The sequence below is a fragment of the Orcinus orca genome, chromosome 1 (genome assembly GCF_937001465.1).
Source record: "Orcinus orca chromosome 1, mOrcOrc1.1, whole genome shotgun sequence".
Classification (NCBI taxonomy): Eukaryota; Metazoa; Chordata; class Mammalia; order Artiodactyla; family Delphinidae; genus Orcinus; species Orcinus orca.
In genome coordinates this window covers 29,261,140-29,273,930 of record NC_064559.1, presented here as the reverse complement: position 1 = coordinate 29,273,930, position 12,791 = coordinate 29,261,140, and the positions used below count along the sequence as shown (strand labels likewise).

Here is a 12,791-nt window from a genome sequence, read left to right as displayed (position 1 = left end):
AGACCTCCTGTGTATTTCCCATTAAGAACAGTTATGTCAATGTTGTCTTGATGTGCATCTTTCTCATACGAGTGAGGCTGTGCATCTCCTGTGTTTAGGCCTTTCGTAGTTCTTGTTCTGTGAACTCTCATTCTCCTTTGACCAATTTTCAATTGGATTTGGGGTGATGTTTATTTTTATTGGTGCTTTTCTGTATTGCTTGCTTTTATATAATAAGAATGTGTCCATTTTATAAAACAAAACTTACTGTAAAAAAGCAAAAGACCACAGAGGAAGAGTTTGGCTTGGTAAAGTGTAGAAAAACTCTTTCTGAGATAGGATAGGAGCAGGAGAATGAGTAAGGTAAGGATAGAAATATATTTTTAAATGCATAAGAAGAAATTTAGGTGAGTGGCTTTTATTTTTGTTTCTTTTTTTAGTAAATGAATCAATGGAATTTGATGGAAGTAGCAGCTATGGAGATGTCCAAGTCGGGAAGAGCACCAAGGAGGCTGGTAAAGGAAAATAATCCACTCATCATATTGTGGTCCTGAATCAAGTTTGGAATCACACATATTTAATGATGCCAATAGGTAAGTTTTTGTTTCTTTTTTTTTAATTGAAGCATAGTTGATTTACAATGTTTTGTTAGTTTCAGGTGCACAGCAAAGTGATTCAGTGAGATATATATATATATATATTCCTTTTCAGATTCTTTTCCATTATAGGTTATTACAAAATATTGAGTATAGTTCCATGTGCTATACAGTAGGTCCTTGTTGGTTATCTATTTGATATATATTAATGTGTATATGTTAATCCCAAACTCCTAATTTATCACCCTTGCCCCTTTCCCCTTTGGTAACCGTGTTTGTTTTCTATGTCTATGGGTCTATTTCTGTTTTGTATGTAAGTTCATTTGTATCATTTTTTAGGTTCCACATTTAAGTGATATATGTATTTGTCTTTCTCTGTCTGGCTTACTTCACTTAGTATGATAATCTTTAGATCCATCCATGTTACTGCAAATGTCATTATTTCACTCTTTTTATGGCTGAGTAATATTCCATTGTATATATGTACCACATCTTCTTTATCCATTCCTATGTCAATGGACATTTAGGTTGTTGCTTCCATGTCTTGGCTATTGTAAATAGTGCTGCAATGAACATTGGGGTGTATGTATCTTTTCGGATTACGGTTTTCTCTGGACATGCCCAGAAGTGAGATTGCAGGATCATATGGTAACTCTATTTTTAACTTTTTAAGAAACATCCATACTGCTCTCCATAGTGGCTGTACCAATTTGCATCACTAATCATTAGAGAAATGCAAATCAGAACTACAATGAGATACCACCTCACACAGGTCAGAATAGCCATGATCACAAAGTCTACAAATAATAAATACTGGAGAGGATGTGGAGAAAAAGGAACCCTCCTAGGCTGTGGGTGGTAGGTTTTTAAAAATAATATTAGTTCCAAGCAGAGAAGTTACAGATGTGGAAGTGGGAACAGAGATAGGAGAAATCTGACCAATGCAGGCTTAATTGTCAGTAGGGCAGGAGGGCTGGTGACCAAGGTGGTGGCAGGAACTGGGGATGCTACTGACAAGTATGTGAAGTGAGTGCACAAAAAGGAGAAAAGGATCAAGACAGGAAGGAGGACTAGAGTTCTCCATGGGGTAACCAGAAATTCCAGACCATACCCAGTTATCTTTTCTTTTTGTTTCCTTTTGTAAAAATTCATATCAAAGCATGTCTTTCACTTGTAATAATTTCAGCTGCTACATAAAACACAAATCTCAGATAATATTCCCAGAAAGATATCTTATATGTAAATCTCCACATGTGAATATGTAAATTTAGAATTACTTTAAATAATGAATTGCCTACAAAGTGCATCATCTTGCAATGATAAATAAAATTAATCTCTTCCTTTAACATTGTATACATGTAGGATTGATTTTATTTCTCAAATTCACATATTCTCTGAAAGACTTCAGGACATTGAATTAAAACATACTATAAAATCTGTAGGGAGAAACAGTGAATTTTAGTAATTTGACTAAACTTGTCATTGATTTGACTGATTTTGCCTTTTTTTAACTTCCTGCATTTAAATTGTGAATAAATATTTTGCTACCTCTTGCAAGAACAAATAGAGTTTATTTACCACTGACTCTCGTCAAAGAGAAATTTGACTTCCACGATTTAATGCGACTTCAAACAAAAACTGCCAAAGCCTGTTTTATTTACAAAAATAACTTGTTTTGTTTAAGAAGTCATTCTATAAAAGTAAAACTGACTGTGAGCTCAGATGAGAAACATTAGACTGTCTGAGGGGAAACCCACATACTTGCACACACACTGAAAAATCCAGACTAAAGTATACTGCATTTATATCACTGATATGTATTTTCTCTCACAATTCACATGACTCTAGCTATTGGAAAAAAGTGCTCCTTGGATGTTGAACTAACTGTGATCCCTTATGGTGTACTTGTGTCCTCCAAGATGGATGCAGAGTTCTTTAGGATTATTAGACATTGCAAGATAGTGTGGGAGAAAAGTCAAGATGAAGATTCTAGGTCCTAGGACAAAGATCTGATGGATTATTAAGACTTGTAACCTAATCAGAGTGTGTCCGCTGGAAAAGAATAGTGTAAGGGAGATAAAAACACATGTTTTTAAAAGATGATGTAAAAATAACCATTGCTAAAATGTTCCACAGAGCGTTACCTTAAATAGCTAGCTAACTGTTCTGTGCTATTATCTATGAAGACCCACCGCAATGTATGAGAAACGATGGGAGATTTATCCCCCAAGTCAATTCAGAGTAACTCAAAGCAGATACTAGATGGCCAATGAACAAGTTTAGCTTTTATTTCTGTTAATTATAATGAAATTATGCAAACGTTTAGTTTTAAATCTTCTGCAAATTCTTTGTTTTCCATCCCCGTCTTTAGGTTAAGTTGTCAATGCAATGAAAGCAAATAATTATTAAATATAAATGGAAACCCCTTTATAAAGGGATTTACTACATGTCAATTTCTTATAAATGTAATAATTCAATTCTCCCCTTTGTATTCTATAACATAACATATGACAAAAGTCATGCAATGTAATTCATGAGGGATAATTTAGTCTGAACTAAGGAAAAATCTCAATTATGGATTACCAGGAAAAATTCTCAGTGTGCAGTTATCTAACATCTTGAGGAAACCCCTTCATCGAGCCTGTGTTAACCAATGGTGGACAAGTTCTGTGGGTAACTCAACTCCATCCCATCTTTCATCCCAAATATTGACAACTTTCATCCCCAGCTCACAGAGTGTCCATGGTAAGATTGCACAATGCATAAAAATTCAAGAGCATATTTTTATTCTTTGACAGGTCATCAGCCACTACTGGTGGGATTTGCCTGTTATACCTAAGAGTTACCATTGAGTCCAACAAGTTCTCCTTTCCTGGAAAATTAAATATAATATCCCAGAGGTCCCACTTTTACTAAGGTAAAAAGGTGCATATGAGTCAAGAAAGCCCTGCTTTTTCTAGAGAGAAATGCCTGTGTTCTTTTACATAGATAGTCCACTTCCAGGTCCCTGGCATCCTAAGTTTGGGGACAGCTATATCAGAAGAACTGAGCTCCCTTGGACTCACTCACTAGAGAGAGAGAAGGACTCATACGCTCCACAAATGTGGTTTGCATTTTATGGTGCCCTGTTAACGTGTTTCAAAATCTGATAGATGGGTGCTCTGACAAACATACTGAAACGTGATCTAAACAGTAAGAACATGTTCTGATTACCAAACTGAGAGACAATGGAACAATGACATTTGTGATTTATTGTTGGGTTTTATTTCCTGACACTCTGGTGATGAGGTGATCTTCGTTTATATACATTATGGGAAAAATCCTTCCCCAGGGATGTTTAAGAGTGTGTTTATTTTTGTAAAATAACTTCAATGTTGTGAGTTCAGCTAAGCTTACTACATCATACAGCATTGCTGAGAGCCTATATTACACGTGGTTTTGTTTTTGTTTTTAATCACGGGATAAAGAAAAGACAGAAAATAAGTTTAGACTATTTTTTCCACTAATTTTTCAAAACACATGAACAAAGTTGATACTCAGGAAGGCAGAAGAGCAGAAGGTTATAAACACAGCCTATGGTGCCAGGAAGAGCTGGTGCAAATCCTGAATCTGTCACTTACCAGATGTGTTGGAAGATGCCAGGCACCAAACTTTTCCAAGAATCACTTCCTCATCTATAAAATAGAGATATAAGAGTACAAAATTTGTCTTGAGAAACAAATGCAGATAAAATAAATAAAATGCCTGGCATGAATTATGCCTCAGTAGTTGTTAGTTATTATAGTAATAGTATTTTTATTTATTAAGAAATGATACAGGGACTTCCCTAGTGGCTCAAGTGGTTAAGAATCTGCTGACACGGGTTTGAGCCCCGGTGCAGGAAGATCCCACATGCCGCGGAGCAACTAAGCCCGTGCGCCACAACTACTGAGCCTGCGCTCTAGAGCCCGCAAGCCACAACTCCCGAAGCCCACATGCCTAGAGCCCGTGCACTACAACAAAAGAAGCCACCGCAGTTAGAAGCCCGCGCACTGCAACAAAGAGTAGCCCCCGCTCGCCGCAACTAGAGAAAGCCCCCGCGCAACAACGAAGACCCAAGGCAGCCAAACATAAATAAATACATTCATTAAAGAAAAAAAAAGAAAAGAAAGAAATGATACAGGTTGTATACCCTTTGATTGGGTTAGTATTGATCCGAGAAAATGTAAAGAGAAATGTAAAGAGGTTTACAAAAGAACGATTACAGAAAATGGACCTTTAGCAGAATAAATCTTTTCACCCGAAATAGGAAATGAAAAAGTCCCAATTTTGAACTTGTCTCTTTGAAGAAACTTCAGATCCTTCCAACTGTAAAATCTGTATAAGAGGACGAAAGCACAGCCTTTTCTATTCATTTGGACAGATATTCTTTTAAGTTGTGCATTTCGAAGGTCTTCATAACAAGAAACATGTTGCAATTAGCCAGGGCAATTACCACTCACTTACTTAAACTTAATATAGTGCTATGAGAACATTTTATAACAAATCTCCAGTGTAAATTAAAAATTAAGATCAGTCCTAGTTAGTTATAAGAACTAATAAACTTCATATTCAGTGTTTTAGCAGGAAAAGAGCAAAAATAGATATGGAAATATAACTGTATAAGTATTAGAGTTCTGAGTAAAAGCTAAAAGCTTACATTTTAAAAGTTATCATTGCAAAGACATTTTGCTAATCACTTCATACAGTTTTACCATTGCAGAGAGATATTAAAATGTATATTTTTTTCTGCAAATATTCATTTGTCATATGTAAAATATTAATGTCTTGGGAGCTGAATTTTGAGAATACTGAGTATTTATATCTTTTACTCCCAATAAATTCTGGTACCAGAAATAACATAAACAAACTCTAAAAGAAACATAACATAGTCTCTTTCTGTCTAATAAGTATATAATGGAATCCAAGCTTTATCCCTAAAATGGACCAGCCTTTATTAAGTTGGAACTTTTTGCTTAATTTTTCTGACTAGGTCTTGGCATTACTAATGGCAGTGCCAAGCTTTATAAATTGAATTTTTTATATAACATGACAGATTCCCTAGGAATGCAAACTGTAGTCATAGACATGGGTCTATAATTCACATATTATTTTATTTTTTAAGATAAAAATCATAGACATATGATTCCACTTTCTAACGCAATGGACCCCAACTTCTGAGTGATACATATTCTCACAGAGTAATGGACCTTCTGACTGGCCTCCAGCACTTCCTTTATTACAACTTCTCACGTATAGAAGAAGAAAATGTTTCTAGCTTGCTCCTGTTAAACTGATAGAAATTACCATTGCTCTATTATCTAAGTATTTATTTTGTGTCTTCTCAAAAGGATAAACTCCAGTGGCAAACAAACATTTAAAACACACAACATCCACATTTGAAGATGTCATTTGCAGCTGAAACCTCTAAATAAAAACTTTACTTGTAGATTATTTAAAATTTAGAACTTTTAAAGGTGGGGAGAGGGATAAATTAGGAGTTTGGGATTAACATATACACACTACTCTATATAAAATAGATAAACAAGGACCTACTGTATAGCACAGGGAACTATACTCAATATCTTGTAATAACCTATAAGGGAAAAGAATCTGAAAAAGATATATATATATATATATATATATATATATATATATATATATTTGCTGTACACACCTGAAACTAACACAACATTGTAAATCCATTATATTTAAATAAAAATTTTTTAAACTTTAGAACTTTTGCTGTTTGCATTTTGAAGCAGTTCACAGAAAAAATAGACATATATGATGCTAGTCTACTGAATTTGAGAACTCTAAATTTTAACTACATTGTCTAGTAAATGGCGATTGATCAAGTTTCCGTTGGAGAAACTGATGCACATTGTTTGAATGAGTAATGAGAGAAATGAAAGCAAGTTTTCTTTCTTTCTGGAGCTCGTAGCTCATGATTCCTAATCCCCCTTTTTTTCATTAGTAAGTAAAGAGATATAAGTAAACAATGTAAGTTAGAAACTATTGCTTCATTCTAAAATTCACTTCTTTTAATATGTTAATGGCAAGGTACTATATAATAATGTAAAGACTTATTGCTAATTTTGTGTGTATAATATAAGAATTAGAAGGATGAACACAAGACGAATGTGAGTTGAATGGAAAACAATTGATGATGTATTGTTGAGATATTTAAACTCAATCAGGAGAGTGAAGATATAGAGAACCAAGCCAACTTAGAGGCAGTGTGTGACTAATGTAATAAACTGATGCAAATTCAATAAAAGTTTTGTTTATTACCTTTTCTTGAATTTTTTCTGGATCCCAGCAATTATTAGAATATATATCTTTTAAAAATAAAACCTATAGAGTTATTCTACAAATGTTAATTGCATAAGTCTATATTTCAATATCTGCTTACATAATTCATATATGAACATGTGAACACTTATGTACAAGAAAAGATAATGATTGAACTTCATTGTTGTTGTTATCAATTCCTGATAAAAGCAGTATAAACATTTGAGAAATTCAAAGTAAATGCACTTCGGTGAAAGGCAAGGACAAATTTTACCATGAAAAATATTCATATGCAATATTATATATCTCATATCAATGTCTTATTCCATAAAAATAGCTATGTTAGGCTTTGTATGTAAATATTTAGAACAACTACATTTGCATGACTCCATTTTTGTCCTAAGGATTGAATGCAGATTGCATTTGTTTAAAGATGTTTATTTAAGTTCAATTGTAACAAACATATAATTTTGGGTCAAAAGTATCAAGCAATGAATTTCACATATTATACAGAGAACAATCCATGTTGCAAAATCATAAACACCATATGAAGATAACAAGATAGGTTTTCCTGAAATTTTAAATTAGATTAAATAAGCTTGAGATATTGTACTAAATGCTAGCATATGGAATATAAGATTTCCAAATGTTAATTTAGTTAACTTTCTTATAGTAACTATACACACCTACTATTTTATGTCTATTTCTAGAAGTAACATAGTAAATTATAAGATATATTTCAGTAGAACAAGGAGGCCATCTTGAGGTCATTCTAGAAATGTACATGTTATTCTTACACAGAGCTCACACACAATTTATGATTTAAAAAAATACAACCTTTGAGCAAAGTTAATATTTTCCGTATAAAATGTTGTTTCTTAAAAAAAAAATAAAAAACCAAAAAAGAAAAGTTTCTCAAGAGCATTTAGATTTACTTGAAATCATCCTCTCTCTCTCTCTTTCTCTTTCTCTGCCTCTTTGTTTCTGTCTGTCTGCCTCTCACACACACGCACACGCACACACACACACACACAGACTACAAAGAAGTTGTTTTTTGCTGAATGATGGATAAAATTTAAAATAAGTATAAGACTGTACAAAATGCTTCAACTAAACTGTCTTAAATATTTTTCTACAGTTGTAAAATAGAAACTTCCCACAAATATTTGTCCATGCCCTTCATTAATCCATTGTATATCTATTTTGCCTTTCTAGTTCTAGAAAAATAGAAATAACATTTAATGTGAGGTTTTGGGTTGCCCCATGTTTGCCTTTTCCTATGCACTTTGAGTTAAAACTGGACTCGCTGGACCATTGGCAGAATGTTCTGGCCCCTCAGGGCCACTTGTGGGTTTAGAACTTTCATCCTCTTTATTTCCTTCAGGAGTCTTATCCAGGGCACCAGGTGGACTCACACAGTTAGCATCCTGCTTCGCTTTGTCCACTTCATTATCAAATTCAATTTTATCTTCTTGTTGGTTGTTTTTCTTCACCTGCCCATTCTGGGCAGGGTAGATGCTAGCAATGACGTCATACAGGAATTGATATTGCTCCTAATAAAGGGAAGAAGGAAGGAATTACATAAAAGAGGTTTATGTCATTATTTTTACATCAGATGAAAATTAGCAAGACTTAATCATTTACTTGGGGAAGACCTGGGTATCAGAAAACAATTCTCATGTGTTTTCATAAAAAAGAACATTTTAAATGGTTCACCCTCCTTACAGTTCTAAAGGACTGACTGCAGGGCAATCTTCAGAATTTGCCTTGTAGCCACACCAGACTGGTGTTCGGCCCCCTTGCAGGCCGTGTGGGGTGTCTCATTCCTAAGCTTTTGCAAAGGAAGCCATTTTTGGTGGCCACCCTCTTGGTTCATGCCTACATATCATTTAGCATCAGATCAGGGGTCACCTGCTTCAGGAAGCCAATCTGATGCCCTTGGGTTAAATTCAGTGCCCTCATTCATATTCTCTAATAATTTCTCTGTCATTTCACTTACTACATTGTTTAATAAATGTCTGCCTTTTCCTCACACTAAACAATGAGTCTCTTAATGGCAAAACACGTAGCAGGCACTCAATATACTTTTAACATCAATACATGTAAGCTCAAGGTCATACATAAGTAAAAGCTGCCTATATTTGAGTGAGTAGTTAAGTTTACTTTGTTACTAATTCCCAGACCATCATCTGTGGTCACTACCACTTACAGAGGACACAGCTTAGATTGATTATGACAATGCTCACTCATTATCCTCTCTGTATCCACACCTCTTTGCAAGGTGACTTTGCAGGCCCTTTGGACAAAGGTTGGGTCTATGACCCCATGCCCTACACCTGAGCTGGCCTTGTGACTTGTTCAGATAATAAAATGCAGAGGAAGGCATGTTCCAGTCCCAAGCCTGGGATCCAAGGGGTCTCACTCTGCCCCTATGAACCCTGCTGCCTTTATGGGAATGTGTCAGGCTAGGCTTCTGGATGAGGAGAGACAGGGGATCCACTCATCCTTATCGCCACAGCTAAATGCCAGCCAACTCCCAGCCTAGTGGCAGTCAAGGTCCTTTTGGACAAAGTCAAGTCGCAGTGGACACATCAGCGACAGCACACATATCCGTGAGCCTGGTCCAGGTTGGCTAAGCCTAATGTGATCAGCAGAAATCTTCAGCTGATCAAACATATTATTGAATTATAATAAACGTTATTTTTTTTTCAGTTTCTAAATTTTGGGGTGGTTTGCTACACGGCAACACAAATGGATACAGGATTAAAGGTGGGGAAACTGAGGGAATCCATGAGCTTTTAAAAACATGTTCTTCAAGAACCACCACCACAAAGTGTTGGCAAACTCCAATTAGGTCTCTTATTTATACTAATAATAATTCAATGTGAATGATCATGTAAAATGGAATTTAAAAGAGAAGACTAGAAAAGTAAATAGAAAAGAAGTAATGGAAAGGAGAGGATCAGAATAGGGGGAGGGGAGGGAAGGGAAGGAGAGAGAAGAAATCGTCAAAATAAAAATGCAAAACATGTTAAAAGCAATGATGACAGGGCTTCCCTGGTGGCGCAGTGGTTGAGAGTCCGCCTGCCGATGCAGGCGACACGGGTTCGCGCCCCGGTCCGGGAAGATCCCACATGCCGCGGAGCGGCTGGGCCCGTGAGCCATGGCCGCTGAGACTGTGCGTCCGGAGCCTGTGCTCCACAACGGGAGAGGCCACAACAGTGAGAGGCCCGCGTACAGCAAAAAAAAAAAAAAAAAAGCAATGATGAGGTATACTTACAAATGTGGGAACCATTCCCGGCCTAGCTTTGCGTAGAGATTTTACTGCTTGAAAAACATCTATCACTTCTTCTGTTTCTGCACTTTCCAAGAGATTTAACAAAGCACAAAATATTCCTGTTTGCTGAGCTCCATCTCTAAAATAGAAAGAAATAGATTTTAAAAAAATTCTACATTGTATGGAGAAAGTGACATTGGAATAAAAATTGAAAGAGAGAGACAAGAATACATGCTTCCACTTCATGTTTACTGTAATTATTTTATTCCAATATCTTAAGAGCAAAGCTTTTCTGCTAAGTACATGTTTTATGCAAACTTTTTCAATTTGGGAATATAATAGTCATTTAGTTTAAAAAAATATTTGTCATAAGCTTTAAAAATATACTTTCTTCTATTAGTACTTTACCAATTATAATGCACTTTAATTTACATCTGAAGTTGTTAAGACAAATATCATAATATCCGCCAGACAGATGAGGATACTGAGATTTAGGGAAAATAAAGTCATGGCTAGAAACTGATGAAACCAGAAATACTGGACCTGATATTTTGTAAATTACTAAACCACATGCTTTTTCTCCTCTCTTCTGCCTCTCCAGTGCTTTTTACAAATGTTAACACTTCTGCACCAATAGAAAAATGATACCTAGTGAAGTTATCTATTAAAAAGAGGGCAACCAGATTACTTACCAAACTGTGAGAGGTATGTTAGATTATAATAAAAATTCAAGTTAAAGAATATGTTAATAGCAGAACTTTATTTATTGTACATAACAAGGAACATATAGTAGGTATTCAGCCATTCCCTAAGAAACACATACAGTTTTAAAGCCTAAACTTCCCGTCTTATTTTTCTTTCCATGTAAGTTTTACCTTTGAAAACTCAAATAAATGCCAAAAAGTAATATCTGTCTAAGGTCCTGATTATAGCATATACAATTCTAATAATAATAATGAAGGTTCTCAAAAATTCTAAAAGCCCTTTGCTAGATTTACATTTCTCATTTTACTTTACTATTTTTCATTTCTAATTTACTTTACCATTTTTTATGCAAATATTTTATATCACACACCCTTCTTTCAATATCTCTTATTTAAGGTGGATATCTATCACAGATGAAAGTAAGGGTCTGCATAACAGAAGTTAATCAAATCAAGTATTATTATGGATATTATTAAAATCTTTGCCTTTGGGGTCCATTTAGAGAGTCAGGTGATGGGTTTCAAATCGAAGCTGCTAAACATTGAGATTTCAGTTTAATAAATAGCTTAAGATATGTTTATTGGAGGCAAAGCATTCAGTCTTCTGGATTTTACTGACGCCTAATAGCGTGGCTCAATGCACTTAGGCAGAAATAAAATGCAACATCCATCCATCCGTCTGTCCTTGCATCCTTCCATTCATTCAGGACATGTGACATTTCAGGTTCACAGCCTAACAACATTGCACTAAAATATAATTATTTCTGCTGTATTTCTATAATAGTTATGCTGTGGGAGCACATGGGAGAGAGTGCCCCACTCCCTAAGAGGCTTCCACTGCAGTCATGCATTTTTATCTGTTAGGAGAAATAGAATTTAACAGAAGGTGCAAACCAAGAGGTCAAGAAGGATGCTGATTTTTAGAGCACATCCCATCAAATCCCACCCACCTGCAGTGAATGAGGAGAGGCACGTTCCTGTGAAACTTATTCCCTTCAGTGGAATTCTTGGGAAGTTTCTGTTTGAGATTCTGAATCATTAAGATTAAGTCTTTGGGCTCCACGGGCAGCTCTTCCCCATTCCAGTTATTGAATTGGTACTGGAACACGGTTCGTGGATCTTTCCTCTAAAACCAGAAGGGAAGGGAACATAAACTCGAGTGAAGCTCAGCCCATCTGTTAAGTTGATAGTCATGTTTTCCTCACAGTTACTTTCATTTAAATCATTTAAAATTTTTATTCTGAGAACATTATAGAGAGAGTTGCTTTGTGTTCATAGAATGGTTTATATTAGTTTTTCAACCAGATCAATTACCCCAAAGATACATACTCCTGAAATTGTTTGTATACCTTGGAATGTCTCAGTTCAAATGCACGGATGGTATAGGCTGAAGATTTATTGGTGTCCTTCATATGAACTTCTATGTCTCCATATGTTTGCTTTCCTTCCTCCCAGTACTGAGAACAGGCTTCCTAGAGAAGAAAGAACATGATTCAACATCATCTGCCCAAGGGTTCTGTTTGTTTTTAAATGCACTCAGAGTACCTCTCTCTGTCTTTGCTCTATCCCTGTCCTCTTTCTCTTTTCTTCCCTCTGTTCTATTAAATTTGAAATTACAACTTGTGCTCTAAAATTGAATCTTAATCATAAAGATCTAAAATCTATTTGAAGTATGTTGGACATCCATTCAACAAATACATGGTGTTGCCTTGTGCAAATCAAGGGAACCTAGGGATAGCCGAGGTGGCCAGGACACCACAGGAACGGCTCTGCCGTCCCTGGTGTAGATCTCAGATTTGTTTTTCCCTTCCTTCCATGCCCTCACCATCACCTTTTCAAAATGGATGGATTGACCTGATGTTGTTCATGACCCCTGAAATAACTTAAGTCTCTCTGTTCCTCCAGGGGTCCTTGGAGAAGGAG

The 12,791-nt window shown here is 35.6% G+C and overlaps 1 protein-coding gene across 3 annotated transcripts in view; it reads right to left on the bottom strand.

The window, feature by feature from the left end:
• Nucleotides 1-6,863: 6,863 nt before the first annotated feature.
• The window catches only part of PTPRC (protein tyrosine phosphatase receptor type C), a 123,376-nt gene continuing 117,448 nt past the window's right edge, over nt 6,864-12,791 (bottom strand). For all 3 annotated transcript variants that reach the window (XM_012539090.3, XM_012539088.3, XM_012539089.3), the window contains 4 exons: nt 12,218-12,340; nt 11,819-11,994; nt 10,168-10,303; nt 6,864-8,440 (listed from right to left, as the gene is read on the bottom strand). In XM_012539090.3, the coding sequence (XP_012394544.1) occupies nt 8,165-8,440; nt 10,168-10,303; nt 11,819-11,994; nt 12,218-12,340 (711 nt within the window). In that variant the 3' untranslated portion in view covers nt 6,864-8,164. The remainder of the gene's footprint in view (nt 8,441-10,167; nt 10,304-11,818; nt 11,995-12,217; nt 12,341-12,791) is intronic.